This window comes from Eupeodes corollae, chromosome 1 (assembly GCF_945859685.1).
Source record: "Eupeodes corollae chromosome 1, idEupCoro1.1, whole genome shotgun sequence".
NCBI classification, from domain to species: domain Eukaryota; kingdom Metazoa; phylum Arthropoda; class Insecta; order Diptera; family Syrphidae; genus Eupeodes; species Eupeodes corollae.
The window spans coordinates 62,522,990-62,545,354 of record NC_079147.1 but is presented as its reverse complement, the minus strand read 5'-3'; the positions used below and the strand labels follow the sequence as shown (position 1 = coordinate 62,545,354).

At 30.8% G+C, this 22,365-nt stretch overlaps 1 protein-coding gene across 2 annotated transcripts; it reads left to right on the top strand.

Annotated features, from left to right (window-relative positions):
• The first annotated feature begins 567 nt into the window (after positions 1–567).
• On the top strand, positions 568–14,457 carry LOC129940733 (facilitated trehalose transporter Tret1-like). Of its 2 annotated transcripts, none has more exons than XM_056049173.1 (5): positions 568–665; positions 12,896–13,054; positions 13,113–13,255; positions 13,314–13,422; positions 13,477–14,457. In XM_056049173.1, exons 1-5 carry the CDS (start codon positions 620–622, stop codon positions 14,445–14,447), a joined length of 1,428 nt encoding a protein of 475 aa, XP_055905148.1. In that variant the 5' UTR covers positions 568–619; the 3' UTR covers positions 14,448–14,457. The 2 variants fall into 2 exon arrangements, with proteins under 2 accessions (XP_055905148.1, XP_055905147.1); XM_056049172.1 differs by lacking the exon at positions 568–665 and adding an exon at positions 4,661–4,734.
• Positions 14,458–22,365: the final 7,908 nt, after the last annotated feature.

Here is a 22,365-nt window from a genome sequence, read left to right as displayed (position 1 = left end):
TGTAATTGTGAATTTCGTGAGCAGCTCTTGCCCTTCTATGCAAGCTTTTATGTTGTATTTAAAATATTTGATGATAAAAAATGTCAAATTTTAATTTTTGGATTTTTAAATAACATTTAATTTAATTCAAATTTCTACATTCGTGTTCTTTTAGATTTTTACAATTTCAAAGTAAAAAGTATTCCAAAACTGACACAGGTTTTTAATTTTACACCATTTTTTTGGGCCACCCTTTAAATTCCAAACTATACAATTTACTTCTTCGACTGTAATGCATTATAAAGTCAAATGTTTTATCTAATAAATTTATAATGCAGCTTATATTTCTTTATTTCTTTAAATTCAAATCAAACATATCATCTAGGAAATAGATATTAATGTGATCGTAATACTTTCTATTTTAAACAAACATTTTTATCTTAACTGCGATAAGTGTGTTAAAAAAAAAGAAATTATTATGTATTTGAACATTTTGAGAGATAATCTGCTGATTATTAAACTGCCTACAAGACATTAAAATAGATAATATAAAATAAATCTTGAAGTTCTGCGGGACAATATCTGTGAACAGAAAATAAGAAGTTTAAGAAGTATCAATCAATTCAGTGTAAAAACTATAATGGATCCAATAAAAGTATATCGTGGTCTTTTAATAACACTCTCTAGTAAGTAAATCTAAATAATTTATTAAAATAATCTTATATTTTCATATTCAATATTGTACACAGTTTGAAACATATTTGTAATAACTTAATCAAAACAAGGACAGTCACTTGTTTCATAAGATTTATTTTATTTTAGTTTCCGAAATGATTCGATGTAGTCCATTTATCTATAAAGAGAATCAAAGGGGACCAAAAATTGATCCCTGGGGTACACCTCTTAAGTCTTGTCTTGATGTTGAAAGAAAATATGTCTAACCTACCATTGACCATCACATCCTGCTTTCTTTCAGTTAGATAGGTATAAATCAGACGAACTGAAGAATTTGAAAAGTTGTACAGTTGCGTTAACTTTTGGAAGAGGTTCAAATGATGAACTGTATCAAATGGCATTGAAAAATCCAGAAGTATTTAAAATGTTACGTCCCCTTTATCTTATAGACCGCTTATGTCTTCTATGACATTTATAAGTGCTGTGCAACAGCTGTTTTTTTGTCGAAATCCAAATTGCTTTTTTAATAAAAATGTTTGTTCCGCACATATAAATAAATTTGGATTTGTTCAAGTTTTCCGAAAACTTATAATAAGAAGGGAAGTATTGAAATTGGTCTTAAATATTTGTCCAGGGATAAATTCATGTTACCAAAATTGTATAAAATATGTGCCTAATGTGTGTGAATAAGATCGAAAAAAAAAACTTTTAAAAATTTCAGAGATATATCATTTACACCGGTGGCATTAGATTTAATCGACAAGAAACATTCAACGACATCTGTACTCTCCAAAAAATTTATTAAACGACAAATTTGTGTCTTTGGATGATCAAACAAAAAGTTAAGGCAAAGGTAGAGAAACAAACTTTTGTTTTAAAATATCCCCGTCAATGTCAACCGATAACACTTTGTAAAGTTATCTTACATTTAGAAATGAGTTGAGATTCGCACTATGAAATAACCATTTATGTCGTATATTATCTCATTTCAATTCTCAACTGAACATCGCTATTTTCGTCATTTTAAACTTCTTGAAATATAGTTGTAAAATATAGTTGTAAAAATTAAGTTCATATTTGTTTATTACATAATGTTAAAATTTGAATAAACTTGAAATCACAATACTTTCGCTATCATTTATGTTTACAACCCGCAGTATTTCTCCTTCAGTTTTTTTTCTCTAAAATTATTGTAAATATAAAATACCAATCTTAAAACAAAAAATGAATTCAAACTTGAACTTGAACTTTATGAACATAAATGACTATTGTTACCTATGAAACAAATATTCATAATTCAAAAGATTTATAGCCACATAAAAATAATTACGATAATTATTTTTGATAACAAATATTTACTTAGTATCAGCTAATTCATAATTCTTATCATATAAATCTTTACACACAATCTTTAAAAAAAAATGATATCGGGGGCCTAAAAAATCGATTACTGGATAAATTATTGTCGCCTGATTCATTCTAAAATAAATATAATAAAATATATATGTCATCTTTAAGAATATAGCAATCAAAGAAAACGTAGAAAATTAAATATTAATCTTAAGAAATATTCAAACAAAACTTTATACGTTATTAACACTCCTTAAATAGTTCTCTTATCTTAGACTGAAGCAATCATATAAAATGGAAGTAATAGGGTTCTAGTTCATTGGAAATAGCTTATAAAATAAATGTTTTTTGAAAAAAGTTTACCTTATCGACATAATTCTAGACAAAAATATCTTTTTTACCAAAGTCAGCATCGTTTGTGTTGTCTAGATGTTTCAAGTATGTTGTTACAGTATGCAGCTTTGTTTGAATTCACTTTGGACTTCAAGCTTTTCTTCTAACCTAGCTCCGTGTATGACGTGGCATTCGGACCCCTCCTAAATCGTCTTTGCAATAGAGATGGGCTTATTAGGAATACCCCTCCTTCCCAAAGCAGGCCATATAAACTCCATGTTAACTAATAGAATCCCTTTAAATCTAATACCTTAACCAGATGGAAAATAACAATGATAATTGCAAAGAAGTTGATGTTGTATACACTGATTACAGCAAAGCCTTTGATAAAATATCCCATAAGATAATTTGTATCAAACTAAGAGCCCTAGGCTTTCAATCTATATTTATAAACAGTCCTATAAATGCAACTTCTGGAGTCCCACAAGGTAGTCACCTTGTCCCCCTTCTCTTGGTCTTATCTGTTAACGATGTGTGTCCTTAATTAAAAAACTCAGACATCCTAATGTTTGCGGATGATAAGAAAATTTTTAAGATTATCTCAACTAAATCTGATTACTTACTTTTGCAAAATGATCTTAATATCTTTTCTATTTGTTGCACGCATAATTTCCTAGAGTTAAATGTAGGTAAATAGAGTATACTACTTCTTTAATGACGCCGTCAACGTAGTCGATTCTATTAGTGATTTTGGTATTCTGTGTGACAAACACCTGAATTTCCATTCCCATTTTGACCAAATTATTAATAAAACTAATAGATATCTCGGTTTTATTAAGAGATGGTCAAAAGAGTTTTCCAACCCTTATGTAACTAAAGCGCTTTACATTTCCCTAGTCTGTCCTCATCTTGAATATGCATTTCAAGTATGGTCTCCCTTTTATGAAAACTATTCCCTCTGATTGAAAATGTTCTTTTCGTTTGATTTGCCTTACGTGACCTCCACTGGGATGATACATCCAACTTGCCTCCTTATGCCGATCGACTAAAAATAATTGGTTTGCAGCCCTTATATATAAGACGCAAAAACGCTGATATATTTTTTGCTCACCAATTGTTTATGGGCAATATAGATTCTCCGACACTCCTGAGTGATATTCATCTTAACACCAACCCTCGAAATCTACGATCTGTCTCCCTTTTCTATATCCCTCATCACCACACTAATTACGGGCACTTTGAACCAATGTCCAGTATTCTTCGTCACTGCAACGATGCTAAGCTAGTCTTCGACTTAAACATTTCCAAATACCATCTGAAAGACACGCTTTACTTTTTCCCTTTTTTGATTCCGAATTCCTCGTCCCTTTTAATTTTTAGTCTAATAAAATCAAAATTGTTAGTTCTTGTACATTAGGGCCCACACGAATTATTGTTAAAGCTGAAAACAAAAACTTAAAAAAAAGGGTTAAGTTAGTGTTAAGTTAAGTTAAGTTATGTTAAGTTATGTTAAGTCAGTTAGCTTGTACTAAGCTCAATGAATAGGTACATTGATGCTTAGAAAAGCCTTCTCAAAATCGATCAAGAATAGCTGATGTGGTAACCGATACTTAATCCGCAACATGTTGGTGTAAATGCAGGAGAATTCAGTACAAAAGATTTGTCTCTTAAAAAAAATGGAGATTAAAATAGAGTATTCAAAACAAGTTGTTTGTGTATAAAATGTGTTTAAAAAAATGTCAACAAATATTTGTAATATGTTCATAATGTAATAAAATAAATATCAGTTAAAGATTATATCATCTTTCTTTCAACGAAAATTGATTAAAATAATATTACAAACAAGATAATAACATTCAAAAGTGGCTTCCATATTATATCAATCGATATATGTATGAATTTTATCTTCTATTCAATAAAACTCAATTATTCCAATGATTAACTTTGATAAAATCATGTACCTACTTAAAATAAGAACAACACAAATATTTGAATGGTTCCATTCAATTAATAATGTTCAGTTCGATTTAGTCCTTTGTTTCCCATCATCTTTGTAAGAAGTTAAAAATATCATCTAGAAGTTTCGTTCGGTTTGAATTACCATTACTTGTGTTTTGTTTTTTTGTTAAGTATTTAACTTTTCTGAAACTGTAGTTTTTGAAGTGTTTAAAAAATTTTAGTCTAAAGCAAATTCTGTTTTATATTCAACTACATGACATTGAAATATTTAAAAATTGTGAAAAGAAGTTAAATAAACCAGCTGTTGAGTAATGAATTTAAATTGAAATCTAAATAATAACATTATTCCTAACTTAAGTTTTGGGATTCTAAAAGGAAAAATAATCAACAAAATGGAGCCAACAAACAATTATCGTGTTTTTTTAATAACCCTTTGCAGTGAGTTAATAAATTACTCTTACTTTTTTGTTACTTCTTCTAGCACAAAGGAACTTATTTGTTACAAAAAATTCGAACTCGATATTTTAATCAAATATGACAAAACATGGTAGAGAAGTCGAAAAATGTGGGTCCGCCACTTCCGTCCGTCTATCTGTCGTCCTGTCCACAGACGAAACCATTAGCTCCATTGAATTTAAACTGGGAACTAAAAATAACAGTAGTTCGCATGAGATTTTGTTTGTCAAAATTGAAAAATAAAATTTTCACAAAAAGAAACTAAAAGATTTTATTGTTTTGTTTCAATATATTATATTTTTTTGGACATTCGATATCTTGAAAATTGGTCTTAATTTTTTACGAAACTTCAATGTTAAACGTATAACAATAAGGTCTAAATAACTACATATGTATTTAAAATATTTTTAGACAAAAAACGCTCTTACGATTTTCAAATCAAAATTTTAAAAAATTTCTTCTGTAATAAATTAATTCCAAATGAAATAAAACCATATCAGGAGGTCCTATGAAATGAATACTTTAATATTTTGATTTTTTTGTTATAAATAAAAGATTAAGCTTTATGGTTGTTGAATCAAACAAAACACTCTGTTACTAACTTTAAAATTTTAAGAAAAGTTAGTCAAATATAAATTCTGTTTTTTAATTTTAACTTCTTCATATTTAAATTGTGTGTTTTTTTATGAAATGTCGATCAGGCAGACGGCAGAATTGGCATGTCCATATTCTTAAAGAAAAACATTTGATGATAATTTGTATCTTAAAATAAAGAAACTATCTATATATATACATTCTATTTCAAAAACATAAAGGTGAATTTTAAGATAATGTATAGAGACATGATGGCAAGATATATGTACACTTCATGTCCTATTGGGGTAGAGAAAAGGTTTTTTCGTCGTTTATTTGCCGATATTTTACTTTATTTTAATTTTATTTATTTATCTACAAGCGATTTGCTTAACAGATGCAATTACAAAAATTTTTACTTATTTATTTAAAATATAATATAAAATAATTCAATTTTAAATTTATCTCAAGATAAATGAAAATTTAAAATAACACATACTTCATTATACGAGGAAATTGCTGGTGATATTGGTTAATTTTTTCCATAATTTGTCCTATGCAGTTTTTCAAAAAGGACACAACTTGTTCTTAACTGTCTAGATGGTACATAAATGGAAATCTGAGAAAGCAGAAACGGACTTTTTATATGATAGCAAAGTATATCTCTCACAAACATTACATCATGAATTTTTCTTCTAGATTCTAGGGATTTTATCCCTAGCAATTGGCACCTAGCTTTATAGTCTGGACTAAAATTCCAACGCATTTTTCTAAACACAAATTTAATAAACCGCCTTTGGACCTGTTCAATTCTATCAGAATGAACTCTATAGCATGGGTTCCAAATCACATCAGCATATTCGATTGTTGACCTAACTAGTGAGGTATAAAGGGTTAGTAAAACACAAGGATCCGTAAAATCCTTACTATTCCTTTTAATGAAACCAACTAGGGTGTTCGCCTAAGCCACAATGAAATCTATATGCTTTTTTGGAGACAAAGTATTATCAAAAATAACGCCTATATCTTTGATATTGTTAACTTTAGTCAAAAGATTCGATTCGATTTTATATGAAATATTAAGACCTAATGCAGATTTAGAAAATGATATAGCTTTGCATTTTCCAATATTAAGTTTCAAACTGTTCAAAGAACACCACGTAGAAATATGTTCCAAATCTTTTTGAACTCTTACGCAATCATCAATGGTTTTAATTTTAAAGTACAATTTTAAATCATCAGCATATAGTAGCTTATTAAAATTTTGTATTATGTCAACTATATCATTAATATATATTAGGAAAAGTAAAGCGCCAAGATGACTCCCTTGCGGAACGCCGAAGGTACATTTTATACTTCTCGAAACTTTGTGGTCAATAATTACTCGTTAAGTTCTGGTTTCTAAATACGAAGAGATTCATTGAAGCATCTCAGAATGAAAACCAAAATATTGAAGCTTTTTCAATAAAATAATATGATCTACCGAATCAAAAGCTTTACTAAAGTCGGTGTGAATAGCATCTACTTGACATTTATTCTCCATTGCATTTAGGACATGTGAAGAGAAAACAGCCAAATTAGGCACAGTAGACCGACCTGATACGAAGCCATGTTGTGACTCAGATAAGCATTCCTTTATCATAAATTCTATTTTATCTTTAACCAGACTTTCGAAAAGTTTGGGGATGGCTGAGATTTTGCAGATTTCTCTATAATTTTCTACTAGATCTTTAGAACGTGCCTTGAATATAGGAACAAGAAATGATTCTTTCCATTCTGGTAAAAAGAACCCCATGGACAATGAGTTGTTGAACAATTTCAACAGAGGCAAACAAAGAGAATCACTACAATTTTTCAAAATGCTTGATGGTATTCCATCGGCACCGCAACTATTATTTATTTTAAGGGCGTGAAGCCCTACAGAAACCTCATCGAAAGTCAATTCCATTGAACCAATGTCAACTTTTTCTTCAAAGTTTGAAACAAAAGTGTTAATTGAGGAGGAGTTAACAGATCCAAAGAAGTTAGCAAAAAGTTCCAAATGAGTATCAACATTTCACGAATTGAAACCTTTATAACTAACATTTTGAGGAATCCCAGATGACTTTCTTTTGGAGTTTATGAAAGACCAAAACGATTTACTATTATTTTGTATGTTGTTTTCAATATTCACAATGTAATTTCTGTAGAGGAACTTATTTAATACTGAAAAATCTCGTCTAAGGTTACTAAAAACCGTATATCGTATGGTATCGTTATTTTAAATTTCGCTAATGCTTTATTTTTAATATTTTTAAGGTGTAAAAGCCTTTTGTTATACCATAAAGGTTTCGAAGATTTCTGTTTTTGTACACGAAGGACAAATTGATTAAAGTCCATAAACAAAATTTCTGTAAAACGATTATAATCGCGCTCTAAGCCAAAAAAATTAAGTTCAATATTCCAATCAATGCCAGAAAAGAAATTTCCTAGTTCAAAGAAGTTAGTTTTTTTTGTTGGTAATCGTACATAACAATATTAATAATAATTCCTTTATGGTGAAGAGAATTATTAAGTAAAGAAAATGGAGCTTCTATAACACTAACGTTAAATTCATCAGAGCAAATAAAAACAAGATCTAATATTTTCATTAAACAATCAGTAACTGAATTAACTTGGCAAAGCCCTTATGAGCAAATAAAATCAATAAAACTTAACCCTTAGGTTTTTTTGGAAAACCCCAAATGTTAAATGAATGAGGTAAGTTTATATTGCAAAAATTGTTTTGATGTAGTTGATAAATACAAGTTTTATGACGGGTTTTCCAAATACAAAGTACCTACTTGTTTTTTTGTGTGACATGAATAGGAACAAGATCAAAAATACTTCATTTACCAAGATGGGAATCTTTCGTACGTTTCGCTCTCCAAAATCCGTTTTTTTACATTGTTGTATTTGTAGTTTTGACAATAAGTACATGAATAGATGTGAGAACCAACAACAAATCGATGCCGTGGGCTAGCGTTACTTTGCAAAGCAACAACAAAATGGAGAGGTGAATAAGTTTCTTCAGATTTTTATTTTTACTTTTTCCTATTTAAAAGTCAGTTTTAAGCTTCGCTTTTACAGTAATTTTGCTGATAGCGAACCAATGTACATTTTCGGCTTGAAAAAAGCATGTTCAACATCAGTTTATTATAATTAATGCATCAATGTATAATAATCACCACGAAATTATTTAAATTTCACTATTCACCTCGGATTATTGTATCAAGGATGCGTTCGAAGAATCATCAAGTTAAGGGTGCGAGCGCAATTTATTGAATTCTACTAAATTTTCGTTAATGAACGGCTTAAATATTTTGTTTGCATGTGATTAAAATGTGTATCAAATTATTTAGTTCTCTCCATAAATTAAGCTTGACATTGATTAATAAATATTAGATTTAAAAAAAAGAGTTATAAGCGAAAATATACCTTATCCATAACATTCTTGATTGATGGAAGCATACGTGTATTTGCCATTAAAAAAACTACATTTGTAACATATTAATAGAAAAACAATGTTTTTAAAAAAAAAAATGTTTTACGTTTACGTTTTTGTTTTTCTTAATATAATTAAAACTATCGTAGATAACATTATATAAATGCAGAAAATATTACAAAATATACATACAAAATAGTTTTGAGATATGAAGCATAGGTTAGTGTAGAAAAATATTCTTGAGAAAGCCAATATTATTTTAGGTATTTTCCTTAAAGAAATTTCCGCTTCAGCTAACCATCATGCTCCAAATTTCATAATTTTAAAGATTTTTACAATTAAAAAATGATCAGATAATTTTATATGTTTTTTTTTTTGCAATTAAAAAAGTTTTTGTGATTACTTTTAAGTCTGAAATTAAGATACATCTCAACCACCAAAACAGACCAAACATTTTCGGAATGACAGAATGATTTATGTACCAACTTAATGAAAAATAACAAAAAAAAACTTTTTCCCGAAATGTTTACTTAATCCAAATCTCCATTTTCCAACGACTTACTACATTGAGCTGATTCATATGGTTTTGAGTTTAATTGTTAGTATTCAAATTGGTTTTAAGTAAATATAGACGTTTTTTACTTACCTTAAAACTACGTTTCTATTTAAAAATTATTGTTTATAGTTTAATGTACTAAATGTAAAATTAGTCAAAAGATACAATTAAATGCTTGCACCTACAATCTTCCAATTTAAGACCATGTCAGCACTTCAGATTCTGTTGGTTAGGATTGTTTCATTTTTGAACGAGGCCATGAAACATTCAAAATGAAGCATTTTGATGGGCCTGCATCATTTCACGCACACTTTCTCACATTTAGTCCTCAGTAGCTTGTAAGCAAACCGAAATGTCAGTCTCAGATTCCCATCTTGTTAAATTGAGTATTTTTGGACAAGATTTAAATATACCTGTAAGACCCTTTAAAGTAAAAAAAAATAGCAACAAATCTTATGGTTTAGGTAAATACTATTCTTATTGAATGGATTACAATAATTTTTGATAGTGTGTGCTGCATGCTAATTTCTAAATTTTACTTCAAGTAACCTGTGGTGTAATAATTCATAGAGTGCTGTCTGATAATTGAGCGAATTTTGGGCCAAGGACCGTTTTATAGCTTCAATAATCTATTCGAATTTTTGGTGTGCCTTCCTCCTTTGTAGACTTTTCTTAAAAGCCATCATTACACTTTTTGATTCTATCAAATTAATACTCGTACTTAGCTCCCAAATAATCAGACTATTTTCTTATCTGATTTAAAATACGCTAATAGGTGAATTTAGATATTGTGACACAAAAAAACATCTACTTTTTATGACCTTGTTCGAAAAAACAAAAAGTTCAATATTTACAATAAGTAAGCATTTTTATCAAATGAAATTTAAATAATCATGACTTTTTTACAAAACTAATAAATTATCTTTCAAACTACTTAAAAAGTATTAAGGTAATTTCCACTATACACTAATTAATACAAATTTTGTCGAATTCACAATATTACCATTGTTTACTCTTTTTTTAAGAAATTATTAACAAATGTTTATATATATATTTATTAGTAAAGTCATAAAACTATTGTTTTTTTTCTGAAGTGTTTTTATTGTTTTTTTTTTTGAATTTATGGCAATGTAGATATCATAAGTTTTTATTTTTAAAAGTTGTGGAACATTAAATACTGTGAAACATACATTTGCAAAGCAATATAAGGCGTAAATTAATTTATTACTCAATTTATACTTCATAATAATAATATAAGTTAATTTTCGGGTATTTTCAAGATCAATCGGAACTCCGTTTAGCTTTATCGGTCTTTAACTCAAACGTGTGCCTCTGATAATATAGTTTTTTAATATCTTATAATTTGTGTGTTTTGGAAACAGGCTTTAAAATGTAAAACGGTAATTATCTTCCAATAGGAAATCATTTTAATAGGTCCGATTTGTCGAATTGAACATTTTGATATTTTTCGACGCTTGTACATGCGTACGTTCGGGAATCTCTTTTTATCCATATCTCAAGAACCAGTGGAGATAAAATAAATTTTGTTAAAATATTTAGAATAATCCCAAATAGCGTAGTGACTTGAATAAAATTGTATATTATGTATTGTGACGTGGTACCAACCTAGTTTATTTTTGAAAAACAAACAAATGTACGTGTTGCGGCTAAGCAATGCAATTTTCAAATTTTTAGCTTATGACTTTTCTCAATTAAAGAATTCACAAAATAGGGCTTAAAATTTCGGAAAAATATGTTAATTATAATAAATGAAAATAAAATTTTAATTATAAGTAACGTTTAAGTCCTTTTGCTTAGAGCGCAGATTTTAAGAAAAAATATTTAAAGGTTAGGTTTTAATCAATGTGAATTAAATTTATCTTTATAAATAGCGACAGTAGAACATGTACAATGTGTTTGACTCTTTCTTTTAAAGTTCGAATTTAACGTGGGGCATTGGCAGGTGCGGCAACACTCCCTCTTGATAAGACGGAGACGTCTTGTTTGGATTATCAATTGCTAGCTGACCCATATCGAGAACTGCTAACCTGGGGACCGGGCGCGTACCGTACTTGTCCATCTAAGTTTGTTAAAGTTTTTACTACTTTCCCTTTCGGCCAGGTATTTCTGGGACTATTTTCATCTACAATTATCACAATATCCCCCACTTTTAAAGTTTTAGTCTCAACGAACCACTTTGACCTCATAATCCAAGCAGGTAGGTACTCCTTTAACCAACGTTTCCAGAAGCGGGTTTCGAAGTTTTCACATGCAGTCCAGTTCTTCCTCAAGGTTTCAGCACTGTCATCTATTTCACAGAAATGTTAAATTCAGACGAGCCCAGAAGGAAATGATTTGGTGTTAAAGCCTCTTTAGTTTCGGTATCGACTAGGACATAGGTCAAAGGCCTAGAATTGATAATGTGTTCGATTTCGCCCATCATACTTAAGAGTAACTCATCTTTGATGTTTCGAGTAGTTGTTATTTGCCCCAAGGCTTTTTCAACTGAGCGAACCAGGCGCTCACAGCTTTTTCCCATATGAGGAGAAGCTAGTGGGATGAATTTCCAATTTATGCCTTGATTCATGACTTTCTCCGATAGGTCGTTATTATTCGATAGACTAGCAATTGCATTCTTAAGTTCTTAGTTTGCCTCCTTGAAATTAGTGACGTTGTCATTCAAAAGCTCAACCGGTTTGTTTCTTCTAGAACAAAAGCGTTTAATCGCGGGGATACAGGAGTCGCTATAGACAGGCCATGTGCGACCTCTATGTGGATGGATAGTTAAAACCCCCAACGTTTCTCCAGACGTTAATCGATGCCGACATAAGAAAATGGATTCGTAAATAAATGAGTCTTTCTGGAGGTAAGTCGGCCATCAATGGAGGTTCAGGTTCAGGTGATTATTAGGTACAATGATAGTTTTTTTGCAAGCATTGTTGACGTCTTCTGCTGCGTCTATACGACCCTTAATTCTAATTACATTTTTTGAGTCCATGTATGGGCTGGTCTTATATAAGGGGATTGATTTTTCCAGCGTTATATTTTTTGCGTTACCATATTTGTTTTTCTTGAGTACGGACCACTCTTTTGAAAACGATTGAGATTGACAGAGTCCGTAAAGGAAGTTCTCCGCAGCAACGATTTCTGTTGGGGTTAAAGAGACATCCAATCCAATAGTTCCTTGTCCCATCTTGCGAAGTTAATAAAAGGTACCCTAACCTCTTCTTATGTGGATAACTTATCAATAGCTTTTGGCCAATTATCTTATGGTAGGCATAGGAATTTTGTATCTTATCTGCCAACATTTTGATACAAAAAAAATCGTCCTTATTAATTTTGGGCAGCGTTGTTAGCGATATATATAAATATAATCTATTTTGCTCACTTTTTAAGTGTCAGCAAGGCTTTCAAAAAATCCCTTCAACTCAATTGTTTGTCGCACAATAAGTTGAAATTTTCTGCCAACCTTTTGAAATGCTTATGCTAAATACCTTTTGAGAGATATTTACTCTTAATTTATTAGTCATTTTATAATCTTATTTTCTTAGCAAGCATTTTATACTTTACAATGGGAACAGCTTTTGGATGGACATCACCAACAATGCCAAAATTACGGGAGCACACAATTGACAGTCCTTTGGAAAATGCAGTTAGTATCTCAAATGAAGGTTGGATTGGTTCATTGCTGACAATTGGTGGCTTGCTGGGTAAAACTTTTTTATTAATTTAAATAATGACAAATAAATTAAAATTGACAGTTTATAGCATCTTTTTTTTCTGGACCATTGGCTGGTCGAATTGGACGAAAACCTACGTTACTTCTGAGTTCGTTGTTCTTTTCAGTTTCATTTATTCTTTTTATCTTTGGAATGAAAGTTTGGATTCTCTGTCTTGGTCGATTTATTCAAGTAAGTAAAACATAAACGTGAAGGTATAGAATCACAGTCACTAACGTTGAGTTTTCAGGGACTAGGAGCAGGTCTGGCTTCAAGTACGGTGCCAATTTACATCGGCGAAATAGCTCCTGATGAATGTAGAGGAGCCTTAGGAACTATCTACAATCTTTTTTTGATTGGTATAGAATTTGAAATTTTTTTTTGTATGTTGTAAATATATTGATCTTTTTCAGGTGGAATTATTTACATCTATGCAATTGGCCCCTATGTCAGTTACATGTCATTGCAATGGTATTGTCTAGCTATTCCCGTGATATTCTTTTTCATCTGCTTTTTCATGCCAGAAAGCCCTTATTTCCTGGCAACCAAAGGACGGAAGGTAGATGGAATAAAATCTTTGAAAAGCATCCGTGGCCAGAGTATGGAAGCTGCCAAAATCGAGATGAACATGATTCAGAAAGACGTTGACGAATCGATGTCTAATACCGGAACAGTATTTGATATTTTCTGTAATCGAGGCTACAGAAGAGCTCTGATAATCTGTTGCGGTCTGCTGATTTTTCAAGCACTGAGTGGAACCACTGCGATCACCTTCAATTGCCAAACTATTTTCATGAGTGCTGAATCTACTATTGACCCTGCCTTAGCAAGCATCCTGCTAGGAATAGTACAATTGCTTTCAAGCTTCCTAACTCCGCTTTTCATCGAACGACTAGGGCGGAAGATTATCCTCCTAATTTCTGCTGTGGGAATTTGTGTGGCATTATTTGCACTCGGAACTTTCTTTTACGTTAAGACGTTCGATGATGCATCGCAAATCCTATGGATACCTGTTCCAGCTTTAGTCTTATTCTGTGGTGCTTTCGCTTTTGGCTTCGGATCAATCCCATGGGCTGTGTTGGGGGAAATATTTCCTCCCAACATTAAATCTATAGCTACGTCAATTGCAACCACAAGTGTTTGGTTAATGACATTCATAGTGACACGTTGGTATCCAGAGATAGACGCTTTAGGATCGTATTATTCATTTTGGATTTTTGGCTCCTTGACTTTTGTTTCTATATTCTTCATCATTTTTGTGATGATCGAAACAAAAGGTCTGAGTTTGAGAGAGATCCAGGACAAGTTACACAGCTCGAAAATCTCAATGAGAAATCAAAAAATTTATGAAAGTGTTCAAACAAATACAGCGGGGAAAATATAATTCAAGACAAATGTTACGAGTAGCTATAAATGAATACATGTATTATTTATAGGAAGTAGCCATTAAGAATATTTTTAAATAAGATTGAAATAAAAAAGCTTTGTTTTATTTTAAACAGATTTGAATAACATTTAATACTTTAAAATATAATTCTTTAAAAAACAAGAGCAACTATCTAAAATTAAGAAAATCAGAGTGGCTACGTTTGCAATTTTCGTAAAATTTTCAAGATTCATCCATGTAAGGTATTTGGAGCATCCTATTAATCTTATATATCGTAGCCTAAAATAAGAAAGCGAACTTCGATTTCATCAAAAAATATTGGTGGCTAATCGTGATCACTTTTCCCAGAAATAACGCAACGAAAACTGTGATTGTATTTTTCTACTATTTTCGAAGTCTATTTTAATGGGTATTTTGCGATTTTTAATACAATCCGTTCTGTCCAGCCACGATAGTTGGGGGCATAAGTTAGATGCCACTGCGCACCTTAGCTTTTTAAGACGCATTCGTCGATGGCTAGTGACACTGATGTGCTGTAAACCTAGTACATTTTTTTTTGAATCATTTCAATTCTGTTTGAATGAATGTTACGGAATGGATTCCAAATAACATAGCAGTATTCTAATATTGATGTGACATAAGACGAATAGATCGGCCTTTGAAATCTTTACTATTGCGTTTAATAAAGCCTAGCATGGAATTTGCTTTTTAAACACTGAACTCTATATGTTTGACAAAGTTTAATTTAGATTCGAAAATCACCCCCAGATCTTTCTTTTCACAAACTCTATCAAGAACATGGCTATTAGTTTTTGTCAAAGATAATTTAGGAAAAGTTACATCAAGAAGAAAAACATTCGCATTTAAATATAATTGGTTTACAGAACACCATTCAGATAATTTACTAAGATCATTTTGCAACAGATGACAATCCGTAATGGACTTTACACTACTAAAAAAACTTTAAGTCATCAGCAAATAGAAGTTGAACATAATTTTCGAAAATATCAGGTAAGTTATTGATAAAAATTAGGAAAAGAAGTGGCCCAAGATGGCTACCTTGGGGAACACCTGAGGTTGCCAAAACTGGAATTGAAACCATATTTTCAATTCTAACAAATTGATAAGACTCCAACTATTAAAAAAGATTTGAATGAAAACCAAAAGAAATTAATTTTCTCAACAAAATTGAGTGAACTTTATATATCAAAAGCTTTCGCAAAATCTGTGTAAAATTAATCAATTTCGAGACCTTTTTCGAGTTTATTTAAAATAAATTTGGAGAAAAGAGTCAGATTGGTTGTTGTTGATCTTCCCGATACGAAACCGTGTCGAAATGGTGAAATCTGTTCTTAACCGTGGGTTTTGATAAATTCGGGCAATTTGAGATGAAGATGAAGACAAATTTGAAGCTTATTGAGATAAATCTTTTTTTTTAGGTGTGTTGATGGATGGCGTTGGTAGGACAAGATTTAGAGAGTCCAAATTAAATGATGTGATTGAGGATGAGTCGGTGACTCTCTCAGAGTTTGTACAATATTTTTTTGCGGTTTTACGTGGGGAGAATTGATTGCAAATAATGACTTGAGAGCACTGAGATCGTTTTTGATATCACTAATACTTAAAGAAAGATTATGGAAATTATTGATGAATGCTGAGAAGTTAATGTCCAAGCAAGAATCACATTTCCAAAACAAATTTCGATTAGTTAATGATTTATGATTTTCTTCAGATAACTCTACACAATTTTTGTGAAAATGACGACTACAGTGAAAACCGCACTCAACGGATTCAGAACTTTTCGAAGCCTTTATAGCAAGATTGTAATTAGCACAGATCTTCAGACATTTTATAAGATAATCTCTGACAGACTCGGAGAGAATTTATTCGCAGACTATAGATCTATCCATAGTATACTAGGATTTTACATGAATAACAAAAACAATATCCATAGATTGAGTAACACCGATAAAAGTTAGAGTAGAATCTTACTATGGATGGCTTTTTGACACTTATACTAGTCTCGAATGGATCTTATGTGATTTCGTTCTAAAATATTGGAACGATTGATATTGCATTTGTATCTCGATGGCTGTGTTCGTTGAGCAGGTACTTGTACATTTGGAATCATGTGTGTTTTCCAATGTCGAAAAAATCAATCTATTACTGTTGATATTATTTAGTTTTGTTAGTGAAAATGGACTAACTGAGCTAATTTTGCAAAAGAAAACAATAGAAAATATGTGTATGTTTTGCTATTTTTCCACTAAAGGTTTATCACAGATTATATTAAATAAATCTTCATGGTGTTTTCACCGCACAAGAAGATTTAAAAATGATTAAGTTTGACAGCACTTTCTGAAATGCAAATGGTGTTTCGATGTTTCTTGTGAAGTGCAAGGGAGATAGTTTGATTCGTGTTAAACAATGAAAAACTAAGTAGTTCATCACCATATAAGAATATGCTACCTACTCCATGTGCATTTTTTTTTTAATTTGATTAAACCAAAATTATATTTTTGTACACAAACATGTAAATAAACTGACCATAACGCATTATCTTTAAAACTAATTCTTCCACACAGGTTTTTCTTCACAAATTTTGACTCAACTCCGATCCTCCACCGGAACCAAGTCGAATCAAGCTAATTTTAACTCGATTTAGGTATATGTATATAGAATTGAAGCAAGCTTCAAGCTGGCTTCAGCACCACATGTTAATGCAGCAGTCTTCTAATAAACCCCTTCCTTGACCCAAATGTTAAATGAACTTTTTTTATATAATCCCTTTCAGTGGTACCAATTCTGGCTACTGCGGATCGTTTTGTTGGCAATTTATCACTGAACTATATATGGAATAACAAAAAAACGCATTTATTTATAATGCATTATTCTAGCTTATACCATTTCTAGAAATAGCAAAGTTTTTATTTTTCAAATATCAAAAGATAATGGCTTTAAGAGAAACTGGGACCAACTTAAACAACGTCCTACTTTGTAAACCTCTTATTGCAGAACGCTATAAAGTTGGCTTCAAATTAGAAAAGTCTTGGTCTCGTTTCGCGTGTACTTCATGAGTTGGTGAAATAAGTTGTCCGTACTTCTTTATGACATTATGGAGCTTTGGTTTTAACAACACGACCGAAAATGTCAAACAACTCGTCACACAATTCATTTTTTGTGTAAATGCTTAAATGGTAATCGCATAACGAATTAACTGACAAGATCGTGCGATTTAACTCCACTTTACTATTTTTTGGGATATTGACACAAATGACTACTTAATATTAAATATTGCCAATAAGACCAACAAATTTTGAAAAAGTCAATAAAAACATGACCTCCATATTAAACTTCGTCCGAACAAGACTTTGGGGTCATTTGTCAAAAATCGTACCTAAATTATAATTCCAGAAGATTATCTTACGATTAAATGTAAATTTCATGTCAATTTAAACAACTAATTTTTTTTTATTCCATTTCAAAGTTCTGTATATTAATAAAGACACTCTTTACTATATTTCGGACTCAAGAGTCAAGTCCACCGTGTCGTGTTTGATACAAGTTTGTATTCCAAGTCATAAATTGTCAAATATCATTGAATTTTTCACTATTTTTGTGTTATGTTTTATCACATTTTTAAGACATTAACTTAACCTAAGACTTTAAAATCCAGATATTAATTTACCTAACGAAACAAAGACTAGACGAAACAGGACTAAGAAGTAAGCTTTTCACAGAAACGAGATTTAAACTAGTCTCAGTTAAATTTCGCTTTTCATTTTTGACTCAACTGAAATAAAATAGCTAGAGATAGCTCTAATATAGCTCTGTACATGCCCTGCTCTAGCTCAAAAACTCAAGAATTACCTAGGAGAATTCTTCTTAACGATCTAAACGATCTAAATCATATGAGCATAATCAGCCTCTCAAGTTTCGTAAGGGACTCCAACTGGTTCCATTGAGCTTAGCAAGAAGTCTCAAGATTCATGTGGTATCACAATAGGCCATTAAACTGGCCTTAGTGCGTCCGTTTCCATCATAGACAGAACAGCCACTTTAACCTAACTTAACCTTTCATGGATAGTAAGGAGGAGAAATTTTATTATTATACTTTATACTAAAAATATGCTTCAAAAATGATTGTTGTAGTAATGAAACTATTAATAGGCGCTTTGTGTGCTAAATTTTTGTTGCATAACACTTGGCTGAATTGATAAAAGTGGTTATGTTTTCAAAAACTTGCAGTTTCTTTCCTGAAGTTCATAATAATTTAATAAAAACTAAAAATATACATAAAAACAATTTTTAAATAAAATTTTTCTAGTGGAAATTTAAACAAAAGTATAATATATTTAAAGTATAAAAATAAAAAATTCCACATTAGAAGACGAAAAATAAGTTCGAAAATAAATTACTTAAAACCCTTATCCGCTTAACAAAACCATAATGAATAACTTAAAATTGTTCAATGTTGGTGTTGCTTAAAGAAAGGAGACCGAAAACCACAAAGTTAAGATTTTCTAAGAGCAAGCACAAATAAAAAAAAATGGTTGGGATGCGACCTACATTGATTACTTTCAATCCGATTTTTCTAAACCTTTAACAAAATATTAATAACAATATTTTCTATGAGATAAAAAAATTAACACATGAGTCGAAAACGATCTCCTTAATTTTTAAAGTTGTCAGTTGACTTTTTTTTTTTAATTAACTAAAAGTTTTAAACCATATTTTGAATATGATAAAATAAGTTTGATTTCAATATCTGTTGTTGTTCCCGATATTTTTAGTAGAAACCCAATTTTTATCAACTTATTGAACGTTAATAGCAAAATTTTGCATACAATGAAATAATTATCAAGGTAATACCTTCACTTATTATCGAGATACAAGTATTGAAATCGATTATCAGTTTTCAACAATTTTGTGTATACTTTTTTGAAGATTCTTATTTTTTATAAGAACAAAAAAGTGACTGTTAAATTTTTCTAAATTCAATATTTGATAAAAACTGAATTTTTGATATCAACATCTTAAATTTTTGACAAAATATTTGTGTCGACAATCAACAACTTTTAGTATTGTTTTATTTGTAGGTTTAAATTTTTTGTAAAAAAAAACTGTTACTTGGATCTTACACCGAAGCAGGACAATAACTTCTAGCATGAGAAGTTTTACTATCACCAGATCGGTGAATCGAGGGACCACCAAAAGTGGGGTCCTTTCGCCTCTTTTATGTAACATCATTGTAAGCAGAGGGTTTCAAGGTGATTGCCTATGCTGACGACGTTGCAATATCCGTATCTGGCAAGCACCCCCAAGTTCGCTCGGAACTTCTACAAAATGCCCTAAATAGGCTAATAAAATGGGCTAAACAATGTGGCTTGGTCGTCAATCCACATAAAACAGAATTAATACTCTTTTCGAGAAGATATAAAATTCCTCAGATAAGCCCACCCAAGATTAAAGGGATACCATAAAGCTTTTCCGACCAAGCTTAATATTTAGGCCTCATTTTAGACAAAATACTAAATTGGAAGGCAAATGTTGATGAAAGAGTAAAAAAAGGCTACTGTAGTGCTTTTTACTAGTAAAAAGGCCATAGGATCAAAATGGGGCTTCTCCCGAAAAATAACCCACTGGCTATACACTTCGGTAATCAGACCGATACTCATTTAGGGAGTTGTCCTATGGTGGACTGCACTGGACAAGATGGTAAATCTAAATAAGCTCATCAAAGTCCAGCGGTCAGCAGGTATGTGCATGTGCATCACAGGAGCACTACGCTCAACACCAACCGTAGCACTGGAAGTGCTTTTAAACCTAACACCTCTTAACATCTTCTCCAAAATGGTGGCAGCCAACTCATGTGTGAGGCTTAGAGCAACCTCTCAATGGACCAGTAACAATACTGGACATACTACTATTCTATAGACAGTTTCAGATCTATCCCAGATCGCTTAGACTATACCACTCCAAAAATGGTATTCTGTAAAAGCTTCCATGTGTCCATCCCTTCAAGATTCTCCTGGGAAGAAGAGAGACCCCTGGAAGACGATGCGGTACACTTCCATACAGACGGTTCAAAGACCGATCACGGAGTTGGAAGTGATATCTTTTTGGAACAACTGAATCTCAGTCTATCCTATAAACTTCAAAATCAATGTAGTGCATTCCAGGCAGAAGTAATGTCGATTAATGAAGCACTATCCTGGCTCAAAGAAAACGTTATATCTTGTAAGGATATACGAATCTTCTCAGACAGCCAAGCCGCTCTTAAATCTCTCGCGTCTGTCTCCACAAACTCTCAAACGGTCCACGATTGTCGATCATCTCTGAATGAGATAATGGAACAGTTTAATTTTCACCTCATTTGGGTGCCGGGCCACAGAGACATTCCGGGAAATTGCAAAGCCGATGAGCTCTCCAGAAACGGAACAATTCTGCCTAATGTTAGACAAAAATACAACATAGGAACACCACTTGCTACATGCAAATATCTTCTCAAGCAATATGCTCTAGAATCAACAAATGCTAGATGGTCACAGAGTAAATGTAAAGCTTGATATAAGTGTTTTTTGATTCAAAATTGATTTTCTAATGAGTACAAAAACATACATTTCAAGAATATATATACTTTCGTTAAACTAATTGTAAAACATAATGATCGTGTCATATCTATTAATTTATTATATTAGTAAAAGCTTTGAACCTTTCGAGAAGTAAAGTGAAAAGAAATTCTGCAAAGTGTAATTTGTGAGTGGCACACTAAAGTTTCTTCCCAACTTTATTGTTTGTTTTTATTTAATTTTTAAAAAAATTATGTACTTAAATGCACCTATTTTCTTGAAATTAAGAACCAAACAAAAATCTCCGTAAATTTTTTAAGTGTGTTTGAATCTTTTAAGACCAAAATATTTCCAAAACGTTCACACAAAACATTATTTTTTTTTCTTCAAGCGTCATCTCCAATCTAAAAGAAAGCCGGCTTATAACGATAGTAAAAATAGATTCCTGAAAATTGAGTCCGACAAAATTACGTAAAAAAGAGGCTGGAATTCGACTCACACTGATAACTTCCCATCACATCTGTCGATTTGTCTTGCTTAAAAGTTTGTAAGTTTTCGTATTGTCAGTTGAATTACTCTTAAAAATTTTTAAATTACCAACAATATTTTTCATATAAAGAAATAGTTTACTTTGAAAATCTAGTTTTGTTAAATATATTTTAGTCGAAACAAAATTTTTACCAATTTAAGTAGCATTTCTTAAATTTTTACAAATTGGATGAATTAAATTAATTTGAGAGATATCAAGAACCGAACATCAAATTTGCTTACTATTTTTTGTAGATTTTTTTCATGAAAAAACGGACTGTTGGATTTAAAAAAAACTACAGATTATCGAAAACAATATTTTGTGTGAAATAAAAAGTTTGAAGCATTTTTTTTTTTTAATTTTTGAAAAGATATTTGAGTCGAAAGTAAATTTTTACCAACATTTATTAATTTTTTTGTTAGGTTCTTATTTTTTGTGAAAAAAACTGTCAATTCGATTTTTCCCAAAATTTTTCATAATGTTGAAAATAGCACTTCTTATAAGTTAAAATTAAGCAGAAGCTATAATCTGAAATTATTGAAAAGATATTTGAGTCGAAAATCAATTTTTACCAACTTTTCGTAAATTTTCTTTTAAGTTCTTATTTTTTGTAAAAAAAACTATCAAATCGATTTTTTTTTAAATATTAGCAAATGTTGAAAACAATATTTTCTATAAGACAAAATAAGTTTGAAGCCATTATATCAAGCTTTTAAAAAAAAAAATTGAGTTGAAGTTCAATTTTCACCAACTTTGAGTAATGTTTTTTTCACGTTTCTATTTTTTATAAAAAAAAATACTGCCAGATGTTAAA